The sequence below is a fragment of the Molothrus aeneus genome, chromosome 6 (assembly GCF_037042795.1).
Source record: "Molothrus aeneus isolate 106 chromosome 6, BPBGC_Maene_1.0, whole genome shotgun sequence".
NCBI lineage: Eukaryota > Metazoa > Chordata > Aves > Passeriformes > Icteridae > Molothrus > Molothrus aeneus.
This window is the reverse complement of record NC_089651.1, coordinates 59,538,469-59,565,144: the sequence shown is the minus strand read 5'-3', so window position 1 is coordinate 59,565,144 and position 26,676 is coordinate 59,538,469. Positions and strand designations below refer to the sequence as shown.

The following is a 26,676-nucleotide window of genomic DNA, read 5'->3' as shown; positions in this document are numbered from 1 at the left end:
GTGTTGCCCCTTCTCATGCTGTTGATTTGAAAACTGTGTCATCAAAATGAGACTGGGAATTACTTTTTCAGGTCCCTGCTGCATCCCAAGTCCAGGACGTGGAGAACCTGTGAGTATGCAGAGTAGCACTCCCTCAAGTGCCTGCTGGGAATATACATTGAGTTTATCTTCAGCTGGAATGTTTGAATTGCTGTCAGGAATTTCATGGCCTTTGCTAAAATAAGCTGTTAGTGCTGGTGGCTGCTGCCATGGCTGCTGTCCCTGCCCTGAGCTGTGCTGCTCTCACACTGGGAATGTGCACCCAGGGCTCTATCAACCAGTGGAATTGCTGCTGCTCCTCATGTCTGGTGCTAATTCCTCCTGCTGTTCAGCATGTTGGAGGTTGTAGTGCCTGTGGCTCAGTCGGTGACAGAAGTGAACAGATCCGGTTTGTGCCATTTTCAGGCTGAGATGCAGTAGCCAATTCAAAGCTCCTGTTTTATGGAGAAATGCTGCCAGGCTTTCCTCTGCTTTGTCTGGCTGCTGCAAGTCAGAGGAAGGTTGTATGAGACTGTGCCACAAAGGGCTCTGTCTGCAAAGCAGCTCCTGGGCTGTGCTGCTCTGTGCTGTGTGGTACCTGAGGCAGCCTCAACACACACAAAATGTATTTATCTCCTGCTGCACAAACTGCCCCAGTTTGAGTGGCTGTTCCTTTTTAACATAAATTCTTTAGCATTTTTTTCCCTACTTTAACCCTTTCTCCTTACTTTCTAAACCATCTCTGCAGGTTGAAAGGGGAAGAAGAACAAATGAAGAAGTTGAAAGCTATGGTGGAAGAAAAAGAGAGAGAAATTGCAAACCAAGTAAAACAGTTACAGGTAAAGTTTTGATAGAAGCACCTTATCCTGAGGAGTGTGTACCTATATGTATACAGAGTATATATATGTGAGTGTATATCTCTCTCTATATATTGTATATCTCTGTTGATACATGAGTATGTATTGCCTTTTTTCTTTCAACAGGATGTGCAAAAAGAAAACGAATCTTTCAAAGCTCAAATACAGGAATTAAAGCAGGAGAACTGCAAACAGGTACAGCTTCCAATTGCAGTGTTACTGAGAGAAGTCAAAAATGAGTGGTGGTAGCTTGCATGGAAAACCAGGAGTTGTACTGCCCATGGAAATCCAGGGGCACCTTTGGGGTTGGGTTGTACTGAGCCAGCATTTTTGGCTGTTGCATATCTGTTCCTGCTTCCTTTTATCATATGGATTTGCAGCCTTGTGCTCCTCCTTATGCCTGCTGTGTTCCTGGCCAGAGGAGGCTGCACAGGATTCCCTCAAGGGCCCAGAGTGCAGCTCTGTGGTGTTGCAGGAGTGCCTGGTGAACAAGGCACATCCTGGTTTCTGCTGCTCTGCTCTGCTCCTAACACATCTCTGATCTCTTTGTAGGCATCTCTGGCTGTCCAAAGCGAGGAGCTTCTACAAGTGTGAGTACTGCCAGGTTGTTGAATGCATTAGAGAATTGATTCAGTTCAGTTAATTGCTCAGGAAATTTAGAAATGAATGCCAAATGTACAGTACCAGACGATGTGAAGTGGCCAGTAAAAAGGAAATAAATTAAATTACTGTCTCATAGAAGTTGAGCATGGGAGATTCTGCTCACACTGCTTATCCTCAGGTGTAATCTCCTGCAGACAGACAATGCTGGCAATGTGTTGTGCCCACCGTAGAAGCAAGCCTTGATTGATGTTATTTTGAATGCATGCCAGCTCAGCTTATGGCTGAAGAGTTAAATGTTGGTGTTTCAAGCAAACATGACAGGCTTTTTTCTGGAACTTCAGCCTAGCAGAGGGTTGTTCCTATTACAAAATCATCTGGAAATCTCTTCCAGGGAAAACCTCAGGGGTTAAAAGTGTGTTATAATGTGGGGCTGAAGCACATTAAATAACTATGTGGTAGCTAATGCTGTATTGTGCTAAGCAAATTGCCACTGTCATGCATTTTTAGCTGGCTGAATTATTTGTCTTTCAAGGTAAATGACTTACAAATTGTGGATTAGGTGCTTGAAAGGGAACACTCTCATTCAGCAGGCAGTGCCTGTTCTGTGGTGTTGTACTGGCGTGGGCTGGCTGACTCTACCCTCAGCTAATGTGTTGCCTTTCCATGGCCCTGCTAAATGTGTGCAGATGCCTCTTGTAGGCAAACAACAGCTTTACAATGGGTTTGCTCAGGCTGAGTGCTTCAGGGAGCAGTGGGAAGCAGGCGGTGCTGCCAAGTCAGTGAAAACAGCTTTTCAGAGAGAGCTGAAAAGAGAAGGGAAGGCAAGTTAGTGTGTGGGAAAGGGTGTCAGTGCTTCACTGGGAATTTCTTCAATGTCTCCTGACTTGTTTGTGGTTCCCTTTGTTAATTCAGGGTTGCAGGCAAAGAGAAGGAAATTGCCAATCTCCAGAGCGAGCTCGCCTCTCAGAGAAATGCTTTTGAGCAGCAGAGGAAAAAGAACAACGTAAGGAAATTCTTCCCCCACCACTCCAGAAAAAAATCCCAAAACAACCAAACCTGTGTTCCCAGCACTTCTTGAGGCCTGGGACATTTTTCATAGAGTGTTTCTGACAGCTGTATTGTGTCCCTGGGTACTCCTTTCCTCTTGGGAGTGACTCAGCACACCTGACTTCACTGCTCAGAATTGTGTCAGCTCCTGGACAATTTGTTGATTGGATGAGAGGAAGGAGATTTGCTAGGGGACACATCCCACAGCAAGTTCTTGGATTTGGATTCCAACCTGGTTAACCCTGTTCAGAAACATGCCCTTTGCCAAGGGCAGGGAGGGTGGGAGGAGGAAAGGGGCTGTGCTCCGACAGAGTTCTGGTCCTTGTGTTGGGACATGGGGCAGGAATTACCTTCAGGGTGCTCAGATCTGGCTCTTCCCATTCCTGACAGTGGTTAATCCTGATCTTCTAAAGGAAATGAAGGACTGAGCCTTCCTGCACAGCAGCTGCTGAGGGTGCAGTCTGGGTTCTTTGTAGATGGAATTAAAGATTGTATCTTCCATCACAGAGCTGTGGAGTTACTTCCTTGTAATGCATTACCTGTGCAGGGCAGGGGAGTGTTATCTTTTAAGTTATATGGAAGAAAGTTAAAACACAGGGTGTTTATCTCACCTGTCTCTCCTTGATACCCTGTAAAATCCAATGAATAGCAGGCAATAAGCTTTATTTCTTAATAGTCAGACAGTCAAAGGAAAATGCTCAAAGAAAATACTGAGAACTTTTGAGCAAGAAGTGCTGTTTAAGAGCTGAAATAAAGTGGAGAGATAGAGGCTGAGTAGTCTCAGAAGACAGATGATGAGCTGGAAAGGTAGAACAGAAGGTTTGTTTCCTGCAGATTCACAAGGTCTGAATATCCTTTATGCTGCAGGCAAAGTCTGGCTGCTGCTAAAGGCAGACCAGGCCTGAAAGTCCCAGCTTTTTCTCAGTTTTATCCAATGTTGTGTTTATATCCTGTGAACAGCCTATTGGATTGTGGGCCAATAGGAGTGGTAAAGTAAAATTAGTGTAGGTGCTTGCTAGGCTTTTGATGAATTTAAAATGCAACCTTTCCAAAATAACCCTTTGCTAAAGGAGATTTGCTCTGAGGGTTGGAAAAAGTTAAATCTAAATCCCAAGCACTGTAATCTCCTTGCTGCAAGGCCCCACCATCCTTCAGAAGAGCTGTGGAGCTGCTCTTAGAAGAACTCTCAGGCTCTCACTGATTGTGTTGACATCTTGTGGAGTACACGTTTGATGACCTCGCCAAGAAAGACACAGGAGGGTGGCACCGTGGCCTTCCCACGTGCATCTGGGATGTGCTCACCTCTTCTGAAACCCCAGAGCCTCCCAGGAGGGCTGCTGAGCACCAAACCAGTTCTCTGTGGGTGCAGTGGAGAGAGCTGCAAACCCTGAGCTGTGCGTTGCCAAAAGCAGCGCCGGCGTTTGGGCTGAGGTGTGGTTGCAGGATCAGGGGTGTAGATGTGCACACCTCCGTGTCTCCTGGGTCCATGCTGGGTTCTGCACTGCAACATGCCTAACACTCTGTTGTGTAATCTGTGGTTTGGTGTCTGTGTTCCTCACTACTTTTGAAAACTTCCCTCTTTCTTCTTACAAGTGCAGTCAAAGTGTGGGGTTGCTGTAGTGATAACCCTCTGCAGTAACATTTGCATCAGTTTTGGACATGGGGCAGGTTGGGCAGAAATTGGCATTTTTTCCCCCCCCACTTTTCATTCAGACTCTTTGAACATCACACTTGTTTTTGCTAGTGTATGTCATACTCCCCAGCAAAATCACCTTGCAGTAACCAGCATTTAAATGCAAATGGTGGAATGTAATGGGAAATATTTCTCTGAAGTAAAAGCACAAACAGTTTGAATATTGGCTGAACTGAAATCATTCTTTCTAAAAATGATTAGGACCTTCGGGAGAAAAACTGGGAAGCAATGGAAGCATTGGCATCAACTGAAAAATTGCTGCAGGAGAAAGTGAACAAGACTGCCAAGGTTGTAATGTTGACTGCTAGAAATGATGCATTAAGCTAGAAGCAGATCTGCAGCTGGTTCTTTAAGTGAAATGGAGACATTTAACTTTTACTGCAGTTTAAGTATAACCTCTTCTGAGTGATCATTCATATACTTTCACCTCTGCTTCTTCCTGTTGTCTTTAGGTTGTTTGTTTTTTTTTTAATGGTTAGTTTGTGGGCATGCTGACTTTTGATTTCTGTTTGCATAATTGTTAGAGCTGTTGTGAATTGGTTTTGATTTGTGGGGAGCTCCCATGAAAAGCTGTGCTGGTGAGCAACCTGCTTTCTTCTACTGGGCTTTGGCTGTGCTTGAACAAATCTGTTGGACCTGGGAAGAACCAGGACTAAATTATTATTATTAAAAAATCTAGGAGCTTCTCAGAAAATTCTCACCACAGCTGTGAATTTCCTCCTTGAAGGCACGTGAAGCTTGACAGGGAATATTGGACCAATGTTCAAAATGATATGGGATGTCAATTGCTTGTGTTTGCCATGGGCCTGATTCAGTGTTCATTGCCACTGTGCAGAACTCAAAAAAAAAAAAAAAAAAAAGAAAAAAAAAGTATCCAACTAACCCTAAGAGCAGCAGCCAGGAGCAGAGGAGCTCTGCTTTGGGGTTGTGTGTCTGTTCTGGAGCTGTGTCTGCTCTGTGCTGGCAGGAGCCTGTCCCTGCTCTCACCGTGTGCTAATGCTTGCCTGCTTTCTCCTGCAGCTGGAGAACTTCAGCAAAACCTTTTGCCCCTTCATGGTGGCTCCTAAACTGCTGCCAACTAACACCCAGCACAGCCTCGCCACCTAATGTCTCCTGTCTGTTTCTGTCTCTGAATCTCAGCCTGCTCACACCACCGATCCCTTGCAGCAGAGGAACTCAGAGCAGCACTGATGTCAAAGGGAAAAACAATCCCAAATTATCAGTGGAGGATTTTGGCTGAAAGCTGCCCTTCTGTGCAGTGTGTCAGGCTTTCTGCATTTAAGTTTAAAGGAGAGCCTGAGTGTTGTATGGCTAAATTAACCCAATCTGCCACAAGCACAGCAAGCACATGTCCTGTGGCTGCTCTGCTTTTAATGTTAAATACATGGAAGGGCAGATCTGTGGTGCCTGTGGCTCTGGGTATTTATATTTGCAGAGCACTAACAAAAAACACCTGGAGATTGTCACACAGCTCTAATAATTATCTCCCATTGCATCCAGGGTTGGGAAAAGAGGATGTAAGTGGCTTCCTCTTAAGTATTTAAAAGTAATGTTTGAAAGTCTTACTTTCTTGGCCTGGTTCAAATGTGCATTAACACAAAGTTTCCTTTTGATTTTAATTCTCTGTTTCTGAAGTGATGACGTTATCTTACGGAGATTTTTTTCACACCTAAAATTATTTTAAAAGTACAGATTAGAAAATAAAAATAGTTGATTGATTAAACTATTTGATTTTGAGCTCACTTCACTTGAGTGGCAGGGCTGGTACGATCTATGGATGCAGTTACTCAGCACAGTGCAGTTTGTGTTGTGGACAAGTGAACAATGGTGTAATTTCTGTACAAACAGGCTAGATTGGAGGAGAACTTCAGAAAATAAAAGCTTAAGTGAGAACAAATGCAAAGGCCAAATTCTGAAGCAATTTGGTGCCCATTTCTGAAGCAATTTACTGCAATTTTGGAGACTATAGCTCCTTTCTCACTTAGAAAAAGACTTCCTGGGTTAAGTAAATTGCTGTAGGCAGAGGAGAGGCTGTTGCCAGGTCGGTGAGTGAGGTCCCCAATGTCACCTGTGCCCTCCTCTTGCTTTAGGAGAAGCAGCAGCATTTGGAAGCTGCCGAGGTGGAGACGCGCCAGCTCCTCCAGAAGCTCTTCCCCAAAGTTTCTCTTCCTTCCAACATGGTAAGAGAAGTGGATCTTCTTAACCTCCTGCTGGGGTCAGGGAGCTCTGCTCCTGCTGGGCTGGGCAGTCCTGGAGTGTTCCCTCACAGCCCCTCTGTCCCAAGGGTTTTGCAGTGGGGTCAGAGTGTCTCTCACTGGTGATGCCTGTACTTGCACAGGGAGGCAAAGCTAGGGATGAGTTGCTTCAAGAAGTGTTAAAAGAGCAAAATAGAAGGTTATTATCTTGTGGTTTTTATGCCCCAACATCTGATTTACCTGTCTGTGTTATTCAGTGTCTCACTGAGATAGTAAATGTTCAGGGGTGGGTAATGCCTGCTGTGTTTGCTCACTGGCACAATGGGGATCTCTGTATTCCCAACCTTTCCAGAGGAGCTGCAGTGCCTCAGTGACACTTAATACAATTCAGGGGATTTTATTTTGTTCCCAAGCACTGATTGCCAGTTTAATGTTTTATATTTTTGGTGGCTTTCAGTGATTTTTGGTGAATTTCAGTGATTTTTGGTGAATTTCAGTGATTTTTGGTGAATTTCAGTGATTTTTCAGGGAAAATGCCCTGGGTTCATGGGGTTCAGATGGGGTGAGCAATATCAAGTGAGTCTGGAAACATGGATGCATTTCATTTATAACCTCTAGAGGTTTTGAATATTCAGATTTAAAATTGTTCCAAATGTGCTACAGTAAGTGTCCTGCTAAAAGGACTTTCTGTAAGGTTATGAAACAACCTTCTTAGAGTTATACAGCATCTGCTTGAAGTGCTCAGGGATTTGGGGAAGATTCCTTTGAATCTTCAAACGCTGATGTAGAGCCCTGACACTTGCAGGGAGTCCTGTGTCACCCAGCTGCATTTCAACTCCTCCAGGCCCCCCTGAACTGTGTGTGTGTCTCATCACCTCGTGCTCCTGGGCTGCTGCCAGCTGTGTGTGCCTGAACAACAACCATGGGGCTGTGTGTGAGCTCCAGGCACTTGGGACACTGCTCCCTTAGCCGTGGGGAGGGAACTGTCCTGAGCAGAGCTCTCCTGAGGTTATTCTCAGCTTTAACTGAATGATTTCCCAACAGAGCCACAGTGAGTGGATATGTGGGTTTGAAAAGATGGCTAAAGAACACCTAAGAGAGGCTTCAGGATCTGAAGATGTCAAGGTAGGCACAAAAAATGGACAGTTGATGTGTGGGATGATGGATTTGTCCAGTATAAATATTGAAAATTGTGCTGTGGGTTGGGAAGTTCAGGTTCTCAGAGAAGTCACAAGAAAATTGTTTTATATTAATTCTAGAATGGTTTGGGTTAAAGATCATCCAGTTCCAGCCCCCCTGCCTTGGCCAGGTTGTTCAAGCCTCATCCAGCCTGGCCTTGAACCCTTCCAGAGATGAGTCAGCCACAGCTTCTCTGGGCAACCTGCTGTTCAGATATTCACAGAAATGTATTTGCATCTTTGATAAGTACCTTGAGGAATTGTGAGTTCATCAAATTGAAAATCCCCATTCTCTTTTTTTCAGTAATGGAGTTTTTTTACAGTAACTCAGAGTTTGTGACTGAGTATTGAGAGTTGCAGGTGAACGCTGCACTTGCTGTTATTTTTTCATGGGTTGGAAAGACAGACCTCCCCAGGAGTGATACCACTTGTTGAAATGAGATGAATGGAACTGAAATCCATCCACTGAGATGTGACTCTTGTGGTGCCTTTCCTCCTTTGCCAGGCTATGGAGCAGAAGTTGAAGGAGGCTGAGGAAATGCACATCCTGCTGCAGCTGGAGTGTGAGAAATACAAATCTGTTCTGGCAGAGACAGTAAGTGGGATGCCTGGTCACCTCTGTGATGCTCCAGCTGCCTTTCTTCTGCTCTGAGCTTTCAAATCCCTCTCTCTTCTTAGGAGGGGATTTTACAAAGGCTACAGAGGAGTGTGGAAGAGGAAGAAAGCAAATGGAAGATAAAAGTTGAAGAATCACAGAAGGAACTTAAACAGGTATTTCTGAAGTTGTTTTTTTTTTTTTTTCCTCAGCTCAGCAGCCAGGCAGGCTCTGCTTGAAGTCACAGAGGGTGTCTGAGCTCTGTGAAGGCAGGTGTGGAACAGCCCTGGCTGCCTGGTTTGATGTGTGCATGGCCAGGGGATGAAAAAGGTGAAGCCTGCAACAAGTATAATGGGAATGATTCCTCCTATCAATGGTATTTTGGTGCTCTGATGCTTTGCTTCATGTAAAGGCTGGGTTTTCACTTTTGAAGGAATCTATTCCCACTAAAGAGACTGAAAATTAGAGGATTTGTTGATATCTTTAGATTTATGTCACTATTTCTGTTGCCATTTTTACAGAAGCAAGAAAAACAAACAGCACAGGTATAAAGTCTTTGACCATTATGATAAATCTGTCTCTCAGAATCACAGAAGGGTTTGGGTTGGAAGGACCTTAAAGCTCATCCAGTTCCACCCCCTGCCATGGCAGGGACTCCTTCCACTTATCCCAGCTTGCTCCAAGCCCTGTCCAGCCTGATCTTGGATAATTCCAGGGATGGGGAGTTGTTTGCAGATGCTGCAGGAAGCAGCCAAATAATAAATAATAATATTAATGCTGATGGGATAGAAAGCCAAAGATTGAATGTACAAGTGTCCCATTAATGTGCCCAGAAATATAAATTTTTCTGATCCTGGTGACTTGGGCCCTGTTTTTATTGAGCACATAGGTTTTTTTCTAAATATGTTTGTGAGCAGATATGGATTCTTTGTGCTAAAATTGAAGTATCATAGAATCATAACAGTTTCCTGAAAGCTGTTAAAGTGCTGCTCAATCCATTATGGTCAACTAATTACACTTGAAATTGCCTGCAAAGCTTTCCTTTTAGGAAGGCTCTGTTGATAGCAAAAGTGGGAAGAAAAAGGGCTTTTATGTTTATTTTCTAATCTAGAATTAAAGTAGGTCAAACAGCTTTTTTAAAAAAGTAATTTCCAAAGTATCTGTGCTTAGTAAATTTGAGTGCCACTGTGTGAGCCTGGCAGCAAACAGATGATTTATAAACATCTTGTTTGAGGGGCTTATAAAGGCTGTCAGATCTGGAACTATAGATGTGCTGCCATCTGCTGCACTTACACAGCCCCAAATAAGGCTGAAAATGCTGGGTTTGGGTACATGGATGGTGAATACTCCCAGTCTGGGAAGGATATTTTCCTTACCATGGCTAATGGACAACTGGATTAGTGCTTCAATTCCAAATCTTTCAGCCACGTGGGCTCCTAAGTATGTCAAAGAACTTGGGCTGGGAATTGATAGGAATGGTGTAGACTCAGTAAATTGAATTATTTGAGTGAGCATCTTATTTTATTCAGCCGCTCTGATTTCATCCCTAATATTTTTAGGATAAAATATTTAGATATTTAGGATAAAATATTACAGATCATTTCTACAACCTTGTGTATTTATGCAGAGTTTGTCTCAGACCAGCCCAACTAAATACTTTTATTTTTCCCCCAAACTGCAGATGCGTTCCGTGGTCACTTCTTTGCAGCACGAGGTGGAGAGGTTAAAGGAAGAAAACAAAGAAGTTGAAACTGTAGGTGCAGGTGTTTTTTTCTTCTTGTCTTTGAAGCTTTATGTTGTTGAAACACAGTTTAGGCTTGTGCTGTAAATCTGAACTTCTCCCAGCCTGTGCTGCAGTTTAACCTGAGCCTTTGGGCGAGCGTTTTTAAAAGGCAGAGAAGCTGGAAAGTTGTTCTGGTTTTTACTTCTGTACTCACCCACTGGGGCTCTTTCTTGGGAGACTGAGCAGTTCACTGCTTGTTGACAATCATGGGCTTGATTCTTTCTCTTTTTTTATCTTATTTTTGATGTTTAAATCTGCAATCTGATGTTTAAATCTGTGCAATCGCTGGGCTTGAAATGCTCTCAAAATATCATGGAATATTTCATAGAAATTTACAGCCAATTATAAGCAAATAATCAAGCCAATAATCAAGCAAATGATACTGCAAGAAAACACTGGAAACATCTGATTTAACTCTGTTTTTCTGTTTCTAGCTTAAAAAAGAGAGAGAACATTTGGAAAGTGAACTAGAAAAGGCAGAAATAGAACGATCCACTTATGTTTCAGAAGTCAGAGAGGTAAACACAATTGTCCAAGCTGTATTTTATTTTTTTTTCTTTTGGTTACCAGTTGCCTGGCAAACTAACCTAGTGCTTAGCCCCTGTGGCTGAGGAGTTTGTGTGCTTGTGACCTTAGGCTAGAGCAGCACACTAATAACTGAGCAGAAGAGAACGGGCATACTAAGGAGACAAATCCTAAAAACTCTAAACTTCATTTCAGCTCAAAGATCTCTTGACTGAATTGCAGAAAAAACTTGATGATTCATATTCTGAAGCAGTAAGACAGAATGAAGAGTTAAATTTGGTAAGAAGCTTGTTGGGCACAAACGAGGCTCCCAGCATACGTCTGAAGCGGAGACTTATTTCAAATCCTGTCTGTTCTGCTAACCTCTTCAGCCTGATATTTTTGTCCATTGAAATCATTTATGTAGTCTGACTTTTACAATTTGTCTCTTTTCTCTGCTCCTAACAATAGCATGTCTGGTTCTTAAGACTTTTTCCCAAAGTCTGTAAGACTTTCATTCCTGAAACTTCTTGAGAAGATTTGCAGTGTAGGCATATGCAGCAGCAAATGTAATGTCCTTGGAGCAACAAAAGTGGTGCTCTCATCAGTTTAACTGGAGGATTATTCTCCTCTGGTGGATTTTTTTTTCCCCCCAAAGCTTTTGAGGATGCAGCAGTGCTATCCCTGCTCTGACTGTGCAGAGCCTTTTCCATCCTGCTCTGTATGAGCAGAAATTGGCCGACCCAAAGTTGGATGAATTCAGAGTATTCAGCCATTCAGCTGCTGACACCCTGCTGTGGCTGAATGGCTGTGCTGGCTTGGTGCTTGCATGTGTTACAGCCTGTTTGGCTAAAAATGCTTCCAGCCAATAATGCTCCTATAGCAGCTTTCTCAAGAAGGACTTGGATTAACAGGATAGACCTAAGGATGCATGGTTTTCCATTTTGAGCCCTTTCCCTTCTCACTTGTTTCAGTGACCTGTTTTTTAAGGCTGCAGGAGCAGTCAGAGCCTTCCTGTGCTTGTGTTTGGCCAGTGCTTTCCTGCTTTTGAGCCAGAATTAGGGAGGGTTGTCCCTGTCACCATGTCTGTGGGATGATGGGACAACCAGGCTACTGCCACTGATGGAACTGGGCTGAAATAGCTGAAAAATAGAAAAAAATCACCACCACAACAGTAACAATGTGCTGAAGTTAATGGTACACTAGCCTCAGCAAGCAAAGCCTCTCATTCTGAAAGCAAAGAAAATGGGAATTGAATGCATGTCTGGGAGTTAATCAGTAAACACCAACCTCTTTGAGGCAACAATTTATTATGTCTGTGCACAACAAAAGCTTAAAAAGCTGAGCTCCCTGCTAGGGCAGCTTGAGTGCAATGTGATGGTGCTGTGCTGGTGGGAGTGGGAGGATGTGCTAAACAACCACCTCCATGCTGTCCTGGGTGTGTGTGAGTGGCTTCTGCAGGAGGCTGAGGAATTAGAAATTGTGGGGTTTCAGAATGGGTTCCCCACTATTTAAAAGGTAAGCAAGAGGAGCTTCCTGAAAATGTGTAAGCCCAGCATTCACCAGCCCAGGTGCTCCAAAGGGGGAAGCCTTCCAAGGGCGAGACAAACACAATGTGTAGGTTTGGAGTCAGTAAAAATTCAGGGCTCTGAGTAGCCCATTGTTCCCTCCTTTAATCTCCTGCTGGTTTCTAGGAAGATTGACAGCAGGAGTAGTGAACATTAGCACAGCACACTTCAGAGGCACAAATCCAACAAAATTGGCACTCGAGCTCCTTGTTAGCACTTCTGTTTGAGGCTCAAGCCTCAAGTGCTCTGGCTGGTTCTGTGTGCTGTATTGTAGAGCAATCAAAATATCCTTTAAAAAACTGTGTATCCTTTGGAAAGGCTGCAGTTTAAGTACTGACTGCAGCCAGTACAAAGTATTCATCCCTCTTGACAGAAATAGTTTCACTATTTTGAATTGAATCTAAACACAATCGACAAGTTAATATCCCCCTGTCAGTGATTCATGCCTTGATGTGCCATTAACAGACTGGTTAAGTCAACATAGTTGTAGTAAGTGGTGCTTTATTAAGATGATAAGTAGAGCTTTTTAGTTTATTCAGCAGTAGAGAGACTGTTTAGCCTGCTCTAGCAAGATGACAATCTTCATTTTTGCATATTTGCTGTGAATTAAGTTGGAGTCTGGGCTGACTCCCTTGATAAGGATGCTGGAGAGGCAGATGCTCCTCCTGGAATGGAGTTGCAAAGTTGAAACCACTCGTAAGGAAGCCAATGCCAACCACATTTTTGTCTTCTGCAGTTTCCATTCTTTACCTTTATCTTTACAGATGGAGTCTCTCTTCCTTGACTGTCCTGGTAAACCTCATCATACATGTCCACTAATCCCCTGTGTGCAGTAATTGTTAGTAAATCTGACTCCCTTTGCAGTCCATGTGCACTGGGTTAATCCCTGGGACAGACAGAGGAGATCTGTGTGTGTGGGAGTGGAACTGATTTGCTTGCTTACTCTTTTGCAGCTGAAAACACAGCTAAATGAAACACTATCAAAACTCAAAGTTGATCAAAACGAGAGAGAAAAAGTAGCTGGTGACTTGCCCAAGGTAAGCAGAGACCCTTGGCAGTTGCACATATAAATGTTTGCAGAACCCCTCAATGTCTGGAGTTTTGCAGTGCTGGAAATGATGATTTGAAGGAACTTGATTTGAGCTGGTGGGGTGTCTTGCTCCACTGACTGGAACTGTAAGAGCTCTACCTGCATGTCAGAAATGCATGAAACTGCAGCTAAAATGAAATGATAAAATAAAAGGATAAAATTGCAGCTAAAAGCAATTTAGCTTTAGCTAAATCCCCTGTTCATGGTAATTTTATGCCAGTAGACACAAATGGTGATCTGGGGCTGACAATTCTTTATTTAAAAGAAACTCCAGCCTAACAAAAAGCCCATCCCACAGCCTTCCACCCACACTACAGGTTTTTAAATCCAGTCTCAATGGCAGAGGGTTGCAAGCTGCTTTACAAAGCATCTGCCCTTTTGCACGTGGTGACATATCCACTGTAAGCCAGGAAACTGCAAATCCTAAAAGTTAGATCTGTGCAAATGTGATGGGACAAACAGCTGGGTTTCCTGTGCTTTTCCTCAATGACAAGATGGGTTGGAGTGGAAAATCTTGAAGCATGAGAGGTCTCAGTGCTGTCTGTCACTCCAGAAACAAAGGTGTCATGGGAGAATTGGTAAATGGAGGCAGGAATAGCCTGTGGGGTGGCTGGGCTCTGGCTCCAGGCTCTGCAACACCTTGTTCCTCCAGGATAGTATCAAACTGGGCTGAGTTCTTCCAGGGTTGGAGTGGGAAATGCTGTTGGGGGAGCATCTTTTGTCCTGGACAGGGATAGATGATCACAAAAGCACTGGAGGAGGTGAGAAGCTAAAGGAAACCTGCTGTAATAAAGAATTGAAAACATTTTTGGATAGTTGTGTTGGGTGTTGACATGCAAAGCCAGCTGTTCTGATGTCCATGGTTCATGGTGTATCCTACATAAATACAGAGCTGGGGTTAGGATTTTGGAGACCTGCACTCCTGCTCTTGTGAAATTTACTGCATGATTTTTACCTGATAACCTGATGTGAGACTATTGAAGCTTCCTCGTAGGATTGCTCTCAGATGCAGACAGGCTGACATGCAACATGCTGATTGTGAGGAGACATGTCAGTCTTGGCAAATGGGTTGGTCCCTGGAGCAAATCTTGCATAAAACGGATTTCTGGCATAATCTAGCATAAAACAGAAATCTTTCCTGCAAATCTGGCATAAAACAGAAATCCTTAGACAGAGCTAAAGATTTCCTGTGTCTCTGGTGTTCTCAGGGAGATGGGGCTTTGCTAATTGTTGTGCCTTGTCTGTTTCTTCCTTTCTTTTTTTTTTTTAATATGTCTTTATTTTTATCCTGTCTTTCCCTTACAGGCCCAGGAGTCTTTGGCAGCTCTGGAGAGAGAAATTGGGAAGGTTTTTGGGGATGCCAATGTTATTGAAAACAGCGACGTTTGCACAGACTCGGTGAGTGATTCCTGGACCTCCTGCTCAGGGGCCACTCAAATCTCAAAGTGGCACCTTTGGGAAGTGAGGCCCAGCAGAGGAACAGGATGTTTGGGTGACTGGGGCTTTATCCAGTGCTACAGCTTGTCAGGGTGTCAAGGATTCACTGGGAATTTTGCTGCTGTCCGGATCGTGACCTCCTTCCTGTGCCTCAGATTTGCAATGAGGAAGGGGAGGGATTCTGGGTTTTTGGTGGGTTTTTTGTTTGGTTTGGGCAAAAGTGGGGAGATCCCCAGACTTGTCCCTTCAAGAAGGAAAAAGGGAAGGCAAAAATAACTCTGCTGATGACTAAGTGGGCTGAAAACATTGTTGGGTTGGCCCTTGTGACATCAGTAATGCCAAAGAAAGGCAGTCTTGCACAACGTGTAACACTCAGAGATTCTCTTGCCAGAACATGGTTCCTTCTGCTCCTCTGAAGCTGTGGCCAAGAGCCAGAACTTGATTTCAGCTGGAGTTTGTGTTGACCTTGATGTGGCCCAGCAGCAAGATGTTGCTAAGATGAGCTTCAGCCCTGAGTGCTGTGGGTGGGTGACTCTGCAGGCTGCTGGTGTTCCTGTATCCTCCAGCAGTGACATTCCAGCTTTAGGGTCAGGAATTGGGGGCAGGTGGCTCCCCTGAGCCTGTGGGTTGCTGTGAGCACAGCTGGGTATGGATCTGGTCCTCAGAGCATTGCCCTAAAGACATCACCTGCACAGGGGCTGGGGCTTTGTCACTGGCTTTTTCCATCTCTGGCAAAAGCAGCTTTCACACCAGCCCTGGAACAGCTTTCCAGAGGGTATTTGGGAAGGCTGAAGGAGATTCTCTCCCAGCTCAGTGGTGTCAATGGAGCTCCTTCCCCATTTTCTTCTGAGTGGAAGGACCTGCTGTCATTTGAGGGGCAGAGGAGCACTTGCTGATAGCACAAATAATTTATATCAGCTCCTTTCAGCTGATGAACCTAAATGGCTTCATCAGCTGTGAGAGGCAGCTCAGGGTCCTCTGAGGAGAGCTGCAGGAAAGCCTTTGCAGTCATTAGCAGGAATGAAATGGCTTTTCCAGGCTCATCACTCATGGATGCTGATGGACCCCTGGGCTGGGCTCGCTGTGGCTGACCCAGAGATGCAGCTGGGCCTGGGAGGAGATTTCAGGTGTGCCAGCCCTGGTGGGAGCTGATTCCTGCAGGATGGGAGAGCTGCTGAGCCCTCCCTGTGCTCCCAGGGGAGGGCAGGGGCTTCTGGTGCTGATGCCTTGGGAAGGCTGACCTAGAACAGAGACTGGACAGGGCTAAAAAGTAAAGTAGGGATTTATTAGGAGGGCTCAATGGATCCACCTTGGGCAGCACAAGAGCCCAACCAGGGCTGCACCCAAGATGAACCAAAATGGTCCCAAAATGGACAACCAATCACAGGGTCTTTCACTTTGATAAGTTCTGCTCCATTTGCATCTTGCAGTTCATTGTCCCATTCCAGCTTTAGCCCCTGCAGTCCCACGCTGCTTGTTTTTCTCTCTTCAGTCCATTTTATTTATGTTCTTGGGGCTGAGGTTTGGATCATTTGTCCTTGGTGCCCAGCTGGAGCAGGAATTGTTTTGTCTCCCTCCTCTGTGCTCAGAGCTCAGCATCCCCTGACATGGAGCCCAGACCCTCACACTAAAGCAGCACAGAATGTGAAAAACAGAAAAGCTCAAACCTGAGGCATCAGTGCCAGTCAGGAGCTGTGTCCCTGTCTGCAGCAGCTGGAGAAAAGCCCCCTCCAAACCACTGCCCAGCTCTTGGTGCTGTGCCTTCATGGCTTATCCATGGGTCCATCAGAGCCATCAGCAGTGACACCAGTGCCACCAGCCATGGCATTTGTGGCTGGTGGCTCTGGGCAGCCCTCCTGAGCTGGGCTGTCACCAGATGTGCCCTGTGGTGGCCCAAATGTGCTTGTTTGGTTTAATTGCCTTACCTCACAAAACCCCTGTGGCTCTCTCATTGCTCTGCTCCTGCTGCACCTCGTGGAGCCCAGGTTTCTGCCAGAATATCCATGGCTTTATTCTAAAGAGGACTGTGGAAAAACAGTCCTAATAAACCTGCAATTAAGCCTTCATTAGTACAAATACATTAATTGTCTAAGCAGCACTTTTGACAGGTAGCCATTGGCAGAGGCTGGAATTAGAACATTATCTTTTCTGCTGCCTTTTTTTTTCCTCTTTTTGAGGGGAGAAAAGGAAACTGTCTCCCCAGAAGCCTAAAAACCCAGCTGAAAATAGCTCTGAGATCAAAAAAGAAACTCTTCCAGCCACTTCCACCTAGCAACAGTGCCTCTTTTTTTTTTTTTTTTTTTTTTTAACTAAGGACCTGAAAACACATGCTCGAAAATGAACATATTTGTTCCTTCTGGGTGCTGGAACCAACCCACAAAAATTGAGAAATGATACTTGCATAAACCTTCAAACACAACTCAGAGTGTTTTCTTTAGACTCCTTTGCTTTCTATTTAAAAATAGACCATTTGGGGTTTCTAATCAGCTGCTTTGTCACTTGTGGGACCAGCTGATGACTAAAGGGGGCTTTTAGTGTGCTTTAAGGAAGTCATTTATATTCAGCAGCTTGCTTAGGCACTGAGCTTATTTTGAGGCTTATGTGCAATCTAATGTGCTTTTCCCCCCAAATCTCAGTGCAGAGCAGTCCATCACTGCAAACAGGGAATGCCAAATGTGTGAAACAGCCCAGGGGAATCTGTCCAGACTGTTCAGCTCCTCTTGTATCTGCTGGGTCTGAAATCACAGGGGCTTTCCCACTACCCTCCTCTTCCTCTCTTCATCCTCATCTCCCAAAGAAGTGGATCACAGAATCCCAGAATGATTGGGGTTGGAAGGGGCCTTAAGGACCATCCAGTTCCAGCCCCTGCTGAGGGTGGGGACACCTTCCACTGTCCCAGGGTGCTCCAAACCCTGCCCAACCTGGCCTTGGGCACTTCCAGGGATCCAGGGGCAGCCCCAGCTGCTCTGGGCACCCTGTGCCAGGGCCTGCCCACCCTCACAGGGAAGGATTTGTTCTGTTTATCTGACCTAAATGTCCCCTCTTTCCCCCAGGTCATGGAGAGCACAGGGCTGGGGCTCAGCAGTGTGAGGTTAGCAGGAGCTGCAGGAGGACTGTGCTGAGCAGGGCTGGGTTAGCAGGAGCTGCAGGAGGACTGTGCTGAGCCCAAATCCATTGGGATCTGGTCAGGATTGGCCCCAGGAGGATTGGGGATGTGTCTGTGATTCATGAGTGAGCACTGCCTGCCCTTAGTGAGGTCACAGAACAGAAGGGAGATGCAGTAATGAGGGAGGGAGGGAGGAGCTGTTCCCAGAGAGGGGCTGGGAGGGCACTGGGGGCTCCTTCCTTGCTCCTGCTGGTTCTGTGCTGCTGCCCAGGCAGCCTCACTGCTGCTCAGAGCTGGATTAATTCATCTATTGGCTGCTAATTGCCTTTACCTTTCCACTTCCATCAGTCTGGATGAGGCTGCTAAGCCAAGTCTCAGCCTTGACAGACCTGATTTTCTACTTTAATAAGGGTAAAACAGGTCAAGGCTACCCTAATACAGATCCCAATGATTTTTTACAGTAGAACAATGTTTACCAGTTGCACAGGAGTAGGAGCTTTGCTGTGATTGTTTTGTTCTCTTGTCTGAGCCCAGAGTCCTTCCTGTGATGGTGCAGGTGCTTGAGTTTGATTTACTGCTCATTTTGCATTTCCAGCCAAATGGGAGCAGGGAAAATGGCCCTCTCTGAACTCCCTCTAATTTCCCTGGAGCTCTGGGGAGAGATTTGCACCCACATTATGCATCAGTCTCATTCTGTGGGTAACCCCAGAGTGGGGCTGACGGATGCTGAGAGCCTGCAAACACCTCTGTGCCCCTGTGGAGAATTGGTGCTTCTGCAGTGCTGACACCATGGCACAGTTGCTGATTTTTAGCTGTTAAATTTCAGTGCTGAATTGGCACAGTTGCTGATTTTTAGCTGTTAAATTTCAAGGAAAAGCTCTCCTGCAGGTGATCTGCATGTTTGTGTTCTGAGCTGAATAAGGAGCAATAAGGTGGGGGTGTTGGGTGTGGAGTGCTCTGTGCATCTCTGGAGGAGTTAATCAATAAATGTAATAAACCAGGGGTTAATTAATCAATAAATATATAATAAAACAGGGATTACACAGCACTGTTAGCCCAGGCTGACAGGGAGGGAGGCAAGAGGAGGAGAGTCCATCTTCAGCTGTGACACTTCCTCATTCAGAAACTGTCAGATTCTTAGAAAAAAAAAAAAAAGCTTTTATTTTTGTTTCAAAACACAAGCTCAGCATTTTCATTTCAGCACAGGCAGCTTTCTAGCTCATGGTAGCTTTCATTTTTCCTTTCCTCTGTGTTTTCTGGTGCTTGGACTGTTGTGTGAAGCCTTCATTTGAGTCCAGCTGTTGCTGGCAAGTGGGAATTTCCCAGGGGTTTGGGGCAGAGGGTGAATCCATGGGATGGCTGTGGATCTCCAGGCAGCTGTTCCAAATGCTGGTTCACAGCTGGAGCTGCCTTGGGCTGGGGTGTTGGGTTCTGCTGAGGACACAGCCCTCAGCTCCTCAGTCACACCCAGTCCTTGGTGGTGCAGGAGTTTGGCAGTTCCAGCTCTGGGGCCAGGATGGTGCCTGTGATGCCTTGAGGAGGCTGAGCTAGAACAGAGACTGGACAGGGCTAAAGAATAAAGCAGGGATTGATTCAAAGCATCTCCTCCATGCATCCACCTTGGGCAGCACCAGAGCCCAGCCAGGCCTGCACCCAAGATGAACCAAAATGGCCCCAAAATGGACAACCAATCACAGGGTCTTTCACTTTGATAAGTTCTGCTCCATTTGCACCTTGCAGTTCATTGTCCCATTCCAGCTTTAGCCCCTGCAGTCCCACCCTGCTTGTTTTTCTCTCTCCAGCCCACGGGGTTTGTGCTCTTGGGCTGAGGTTTGGATCATTTGTCCTTGGTGCCCAGCTGGAGCAGGAATTGTTTTGTCTCCCTGCTCTGTGCACAGAGCTCAGCATCCCCTGACATGGAGCCCAGACCCACCCACTAAAGCAGCACAGAATGTGAAAAATAGAAAAGTTAAAACCTGAGGCATCACCTGTGCACCCTGGCCTGTGTTATAAACCACATTTGTGGGTGTTCAGCCAGGCTGGTGGGGAAATAACCTTTGAGGCTGGATCAGCTGTGCATACCTGCACAATTCCTGGAAGCAGGGAGGGCTGGAGTCCCAGGCAGGGGTGGTAGGAGCTGGATGTGCAGGTGATTCCCTGGAACAGGAAAGGGCTCCTTGACTTTGAACCATGTTCTCCTTAAACATGGCCATAACCCTCTGACTGACAAGAATTGTTCTCCTCTGCACCACAAGTTGTAATTTTATACAGAGGATCTAATTCTGGGCTTTCTTGGTAATTAGATTGTAAATGAGTTTTTAATGATTTCCTTTTTTTTTTTTCCCTTCTTCCAGGAATTAAGTGATAAAAGGAGAAATGTGGTGGTGAATCTCACCCAGGATGTGGGTCACCTCAAGAAGCTGCTCATGTCAGTAAGCCAAATGCTGTCAAAGGGATGAGGACACTACAGCCAGGTGGGTGTGGACAGTGACCCCCCAGTTCAGCTCCTGGGAGGGACACTGGTGTGTTATGGTGGGGCTTTGTTCAGATTAACAACTCTCATGTCAGAATATGGGACTTTGTACAGTCAGTGAATTATTAAGGTTGGAAAAGCCTTCTGAGACTGAGTCCAGCCTTTCCCCAGTTCTGCCAAGGCCAGCACTGACCATGTCCCCAAGTGCCACATGCAGGGATGGAGATTCCATCACTGCCCTGTTCTAATTCCTGACCCTGGTAACACTTTCAGTGAAGAATCTTTTCCTAATACCCATCCAAATTCCAAACATGCAAATCATAAACAGCTCCTGGTAGGCACTGGATTTGTTCCTGTCTGGATGCACCTGTCAATTAGTTGAGACTGATCTTCTGTCCCTCATGTAGGGAGGTAATTCCACCCCTCCCTGCTGCTTCCTGCAGCAGGATGCCCCAAGTTTTGTTCTCCCAGAGCCTTTTTTCCTCTCTGTTTGCTCCACCAGCAAACTGTGTGCACTCCCATGCTCTGATTGCTTTGGGATGGAGGATATGGAATAACCCACAGCAGTGGCTGGGAGTGGCTGAACACCAGCCTGCCATGAGCTCTTGAACAGTTACAGACACATGGACAAAGCTTTAATTTAAATATTTAGCCAGCTTGGAAACCTGGTGAATCACAGAATTCACAGAATCACTGGGTTGGGAGAGACCTTCAAGATCATCCAGTCCAGCCCAGCCCCAACAGCTCAACTCAGCCCTGGCACCCAGTGCCACATCCAGGCTTTGTTAAACACACCCAGGCATGGGGACTCCACCACCTCCCTGGGCAGCCATTCCAGAACTTTCTCACCCTTGCTGTAAAACCTTTTCCCTGCTATCCAACCTGTATTTCCCTTGGTGCAGCTCGAGGCTGTGTGCTCTGGTTGTGTCAGTGCTGCTGGAGAAAGAGCCCAGCCCCAGCCCCAGCTGAGCACAGGCACCTTTCAGGAGCTGTAGATAAAGTTAAATAACCCAGAGTCAGCTGAAGGTTGGATAAGCTCAAGACACTGAACTTTTTAAGGAAACTGATGCAGATTTGGGCCTGAACTGGGAACTGCAGCACTCAATGAGGAGTGTCAGAGCTCCCTTTCATCTGCTGAGGATGGGATTTGTTGTATTCCTGATTCAGGAGCTTTTTGTGCTCCTGCCTTTGCAAAGCAGGGGCAGCAGAGCTGGCAGAGGGTACCTGGGTGTCCAGGAGGGAGGGAGGGAGGGAGGGAGATGCTGCTGCACCTTGGCTGCTCTGAGAGGCTGCTCCTGCTCAGCCTCCACCACCCAGGCTCGTTCCCTTGGGCTGACACCAAGGAAATGCAGGCAAGGTGCTGGAATTATGGAATTATTGTAATTCTCCTTGGGAGGCTGCTCCTCTGACCTGGTGCTTTGTGTTTCTCTTGCAGAGTGAAATCATGGGGGAATTGTTCATTTGAGGATAGCAGAAGGCATTGTATTATATTTTGCCAAATTAAAGCCTTATTTATGTTTTCACCCTTTCTACTTCGTCAGAAACACTGAACAGAGTTTTGTCTTTTCTAATCCTTGTTAGACTACTGATTTAAAGAAAAAACCCCAACTCTGTAGACACCTCCAGAGTTTAGTTTTATAATAAAAACAAACCTGTTTGGATAATTAGACCTTTACATTCCTGGAGAGACAGTAAACACATAATCTTATCTCTTATTTTGCTCAATGAAACTTGTTCAGAAAACTCCAACGTGGTAAAGTCACCGATGGGAAATGACATTTTAATACTGATGTTGTACACTGTTTTACTTAATTACATTTTTGGGATTAGCTGCCTCTGACTTCAACCTCAAGTAAACACTCCTTTTTTTTTTTCTTTTTTTTTTTGGTTGCTAATGTAATCAGTTTTTGTAATGGTGTCAGCAAATAAAGGGATGCTATTATTCAAGGTGTTCCTGCTCTCTTCTTTCAAGTGAGTTTGGATGACTCAGGTGAGGTTTCCACCTTTCCCCTCCCCAAAATGAGCATCAGGCTGCACCCACTGTACGTTTTTTTGGGCAGAGGATGAGGCACCAGGTTTTAAAAAAGACAAGAAATCCCTATTAAAGTGCCATGTAAATTGTGGTTCTGTGCCATGTGTTGTCTTTGGGAAGGATCAGGGAGTGCTGGGGGGGAACAGCTGGAAACACTGGATGTGACAAAGCCAGTGGTGAGCAGAGTGTGTCCATCTGCCCCAACTCCACCCCCTGGATGGGATCTGGGGTGGAAGGAGTTCTGGGACAGGGTTTGGATGCTCTGTTACCTTGTGCTTTGTTGGGAACAAGTGTGGGAGGGTCTTTGATGGGACAGGGATTCTGCTGGGGGTGTGGGGAGATCAGGTGGCCCCTCCTCTGTATCTTGGAGGAACCTCTCAGTCCTGTGGGATTCTGCAGTGGGCAAGGTGAGGGGTGGTTTGATTCTTTAGAACACTGGAGGATGTGATTATCTGAGGGGGAAAGTGATAAAACAGGGGTCAGTCATTAATTGGGGGTTAATTGCAGAGGTGAAACAGATCAAACTGCTCACCCTGGGCTGTTCACACTCCCCTCTGTGCTGTTTTTTAGTTAATATTTGGCCTTCACCAGGCAGGAGCTAAAGAAGCCTCTTCCTTACTTGGTTCCAGTGATGTGGATCATGCCAAGTCCTGCTGAGAGCTGTGAAATAGTTCAGAAGAGGGAGAAAGAACTGGAAAATGTGGTTTCCTCAGAGCAGGAGCTACCCCTGGGCTCCAGCTGTGGCCACTGCAGTGCTGTGTTCCATGGAGTAAAAACTCAAATGCCACTAGCCTGACTTGTGTAGGTGTTGGATGTGGAAGGTGGAAACCCCTACAACTGCAGATCCAAGGAAAACCTGAACCCTGGAAGGTCTCCACACTTGCCCTGGTTGGGGTCACAGGCTCTAGCAGGTGTCCAAACACCTATTTTGGGGTGTAATTGGCAGTTTAATGGACCCATGCAGGTCTGACTGATTTTAAATGATTTAAGAGCATCACCCAGGAGTTTCAGTGGTGATGGTTTGGGCTGGGGTGTTCCTGTGCCTCTGAATCTTTCCTGCCCCTCAGGGGAGTCCCCTTGGCCACCCATGCTGGGAAAGCTCCTCTGAAGCATCATCCCAGTGGGATCTGGTCTCTGCAGCTAAGGTGAAGTGCTTTATTTCCTTCAAAAGGTGGTTTGGAAATGCTGGAGGTGCCTCATTCAGCAAATAAATAAATTAAATAAATAAATAAATAAATAAGTGCTTTTGGAAGGGCCAGCAGTGCCTGGAGAGCCTCTGGATCATTCCTGTGTCTCCAGGCTCTTGACTTTGTGTGGGCTGAGCTGCAGAGCAGGGGGTGAAGGTGCTGCTGCAGTGCTCAGGTGAAAAGGGGAGAGGTTTGCAGCATCATTCCCTCTCTCTCTTGGCAGGAATTCTCCCTGGGGAGGACGGGAGATCTTTTTCGTTTTGAGATTTAAGCTCAGGTTTTTCTTTGGCTTTGGGGGATGTACAGAGGTGTTAGAGGCAGCTGTGCAAAGATCCCTGGCAAGCTCAGCTGAGCAAAGGCTGATCCCCTCTCTGAGGGCTGAGGAGAGGTCAGGCTGGGTCCCCAGGAGCCCTGGGAAGAGGGAAGGATGCTGTTTGATCTCACTGTCCTCTCCAGCCCTACATAAAACACCACTCATCCCATGTGGTCACTGAGAAATCCCTCCTGCCTGAGCAGCTGCTGGGAGAAAATGGGATGAGAAGGAAAAAAAAAAAAAATTAAAAGTGTGGGAAGCTGATTGATCAGTGCAAAGGCAGGGCTGGTGCTGGTGTGTTCCCAGGGCTGGGATCTCTGCAGAGCTCCAGCCCCGGTGCCCAGCCAGGCAGGAGAGGAGCAGGATGGTGTCTGCCTGCACTAGAGGGAGACAATAGCTAATGGATACAGGGATGCTTTTCTTGGAAAAAAGCCCAAAGTGGGATATTCAGATGCTGGCAAATGGATTTTTTTTCCTAGTATTTTTTTTTTTTTTTTGAGATGATTTGCACTGGGAAAGCCTGCACTGGGTGATGAGTGCTGAGTGCTGCCCTGTGCAGCCTGGCTCCTGTACAAACCTGGCTCCTCCTGCTTTCAGTTCAGCATCATCCCTCAAAATGGGAATGGTGATGCCTCAGGTTTGAGCTTTTGTATTTTTCACATTCTGTGCTCCTTTAGTGTGTGGGTCTGGGCTCCATATCAGGGGATGCTGAGCTCTGTGCACAGAGCAGGGAGACAAAACAATTCCTGCTCCAGCTGGGCACCAAGGACAAATGATCCAAACCTCAGCCCCAAGAACATAAATAAAATGGACTGAAGAGAGAAAAACAAGCAGGGTGGGACTGCAGGGGCTAAAGCTGGAATGGGACAATGAACTGCAAGATGCAAATGGAGCAGAACTGATCCCAGGGAGAGACCCCGTGCCCGGCCGTGCATTTTGGGGCCATTTTGGTTCATCTTGGGTGCAGGCCTGGCTGGGCTCTGGTGCTGCCCAAGGTGCATCCATGGAGGAGATGCTTTGAATCAATCCCTGCTTTATTCTTTAGCTCTGTCCAGTCTCTGTTCTAGCTCAGCCTTCCCAAGGCATCACTGGGGGAAGGCTCTGAGGTGTCTCCCTGAATTTGTGCTGCCTCTCCTGAGTCCCTCCCAGCCTTTCCTGGCTGGATCCAGCACTGGGGAGCAGCAGGTTGTTTACCCAGGAGCTGCTGCTGCCTTTTCTCAGGCACTGACTCACTCAGCTATTTATTCCTGTGATTAAAAAAGGAAAGCTCATGCAGCTTTAATTCCACCCCAAATAATTCAGCTGATTTTGCCATGGAAGCCCTGTGCAGTGACACAGCTGTGTCCTCCCTGGGGTCCCTGTGTCCCCCTGGCTCCCTGTGTGACCTTGGCTGTCTCCTGCAGCTCTCTCAGGGGTGGTTGCACTTTGGTGGCCACCGAGGTCTTGCCAGGCTGGTTTTGGCACAGGGGTTGTACTGGGGGGGTCTTCTGTGGGTCTTGGTGGGAGCTGAGTGGAGGGAGCTTCTGCTGGCTGAGTGGGAATTCCTGAGGGAGCGTCCAGAAGGTGAAAAACTCCAAATTTCTGCCAGACTTCAAGGTTAAACATCCAGCAAAAACTCCTCCATGGGTGCAGACTGTGCTTGTGCCCTGGCTGGAGAGGAAAGGTTCTGGGGAGAAAGCTTCTGGTGATGCTGTGGGATGTAAAGTCCCCAAAAGCTTTAAAACAAAGTGGAGATGACTGTTACTTTCCCAGCATTCCAACTTTTTCTCTCATCCTGCTGGAGGTGTCACAAATCCCTGTGGATCCCTGGGCAGTGGCTGTGGGGGGAGCAATGGGCAAGGGCTGCTCCTTGGAGGGAGATTTAACCAAAGATCTTCACAGAGGGCGTCTTCTCTCCCAGACTTGCTTAAAATCAAGCTGGACTCATTCAAGAAGGCTCAGATTTTGCTGAGCTCTGCCTGACACAGGAGCAGGATCCGGGTCTGAGAGGGGGCCTCCTCTGGATGCCTTGCTCTGTGAGATTTCCACAGCAAACCCATCAGCAGGAGCCTTGAGGAGTTTCCCAAGGCTGTAGGAATGAGCAGAAGTGCAGGAGAAGCCATGGGAATGCCAAGGCTTGCTCAGGAGCTTCCCTGGGGGAGGTCACCTGCGCCGTGTCCCCTTGCAAACCCCACCTCGTGCTGTGACACAGGGATGCACAAAACATCTCAACTCTGCTTGAATTTCTACGTTTGTTTTTTCCCAAGGGCATCTCTGGGAGGGTGCTGGGGTGGCTGCTGGAGGTGTCCCTGTTCTGATGTCCCCTGTGCTGGGGATGGGTGCAGGTTCTGCTCTCAGCTCGCGCATCCGCAGCCCAAACCTGCACGTGGCTGTTTGCAGCTTCCTGTGGGGATGCTGCTATTTCTGGAGTGGTTGCACCTAAAAATACATCTCCAGGCTCCTGGGGAAGCTGCTCTGCATCACTGAGGAGCTAATTAAACTGGGGGAAACGCAGGCCCTCCAGCAGGGCTCCTTCCACGTTGCTGAAAATGTCGTGGGTTTGGTTTTTTCCCGTTTTTGCAGCGATCCATGTTATGCATGGGCAAGGTCCAGGGGTTCCTCCTTCCTCTGTGGGAAGGGCAGGTTTGCACCTGGCTGTTTGGGCATTTTTGTGCAGTTGTGACCCCCTCAAACCCTGAACTCCAGCCCCAGCCCCAGTGTGACCATGGCAGGACCCCCTCAGTGGAGAAGGGATGGGGCCCTGGCAAAGAGCTTTGAGTTTCACCCTGTAAAATTCTGCAGATCTGGGGTTAAAATCCAGCTCAGACATGCTGAGGGGTCCCAGTGGGCTTTGGATCTCCAGCTTGGCCTTCAGCAATTCTTTATATTAACAAAACCACTGTCACATGTGGCTGTGGGTCCTGCTTGTGTCACTGTGGGACCCAAAGCCACGAGAGGATGGAGACTCTGAAGGCTCAAGGCCTTTGTGATGTTCTCACAGGATTTATTTGGGTAAAA

The 26,676-nt window shown here is 46.6% G+C and overlaps 1 protein-coding gene across 10 annotated transcripts in view; it reads left to right on the top strand.

Moving 5' to 3' along the window:
• KTN1 (kinectin 1) overlaps positions 1–22,084 on the top strand; it is a 79,342-nt gene extending 57,258 nt beyond the window's left edge. For 2 of the 10 annotated variants that reach the window (XM_066551397.1, XM_066551396.1), the window contains exons 28-44: positions 72–109; positions 767–857; positions 1,002–1,070; positions 1,428–1,465; positions 2,391–2,481; positions 4,420–4,506; positions 6,309–6,398; positions 7,458–7,538; positions 8,097–8,186; positions 8,270–8,362; positions 9,868–9,939; positions 10,404–10,487; positions 10,690–10,773; positions 12,995–13,078; positions 14,437–14,529; positions 20,029–20,148; positions 21,583–22,084. In XM_066551397.1, the coding sequence (XP_066407494.1) occupies positions 72–109; positions 767–857; positions 1,002–1,070; positions 1,428–1,465; positions 2,391–2,481; positions 4,420–4,506; positions 6,309–6,398; positions 7,458–7,538; positions 8,097–8,186; positions 8,270–8,362; positions 9,868–9,939; positions 10,404–10,487; positions 10,690–10,773; positions 12,995–13,078; positions 14,437–14,529; positions 20,029–20,133 (1,290 nt within the window). In that variant the 3' untranslated portion in view covers positions 20,134–20,148; positions 21,583–22,084. The remainder of the gene's footprint in view (positions 1–71; positions 110–766; positions 858–1,001; positions 1,071–1,427; positions 1,466–2,390; positions 2,482–4,419; positions 4,507–6,308; positions 6,399–7,457; positions 7,539–8,096; positions 8,187–8,269; positions 8,363–9,867; positions 9,940–10,403; positions 10,488–10,689; positions 10,774–12,994; positions 13,079–14,436; positions 14,530–20,028; positions 20,149–21,582) is intronic. The other 8 variants (XM_066551401.1, XM_066551398.1, XM_066551400.1 and 5 more) reach the window with 7 other exon arrangements.
• Positions 22,085–26,676: the final 4,592 nt, after the last annotated feature.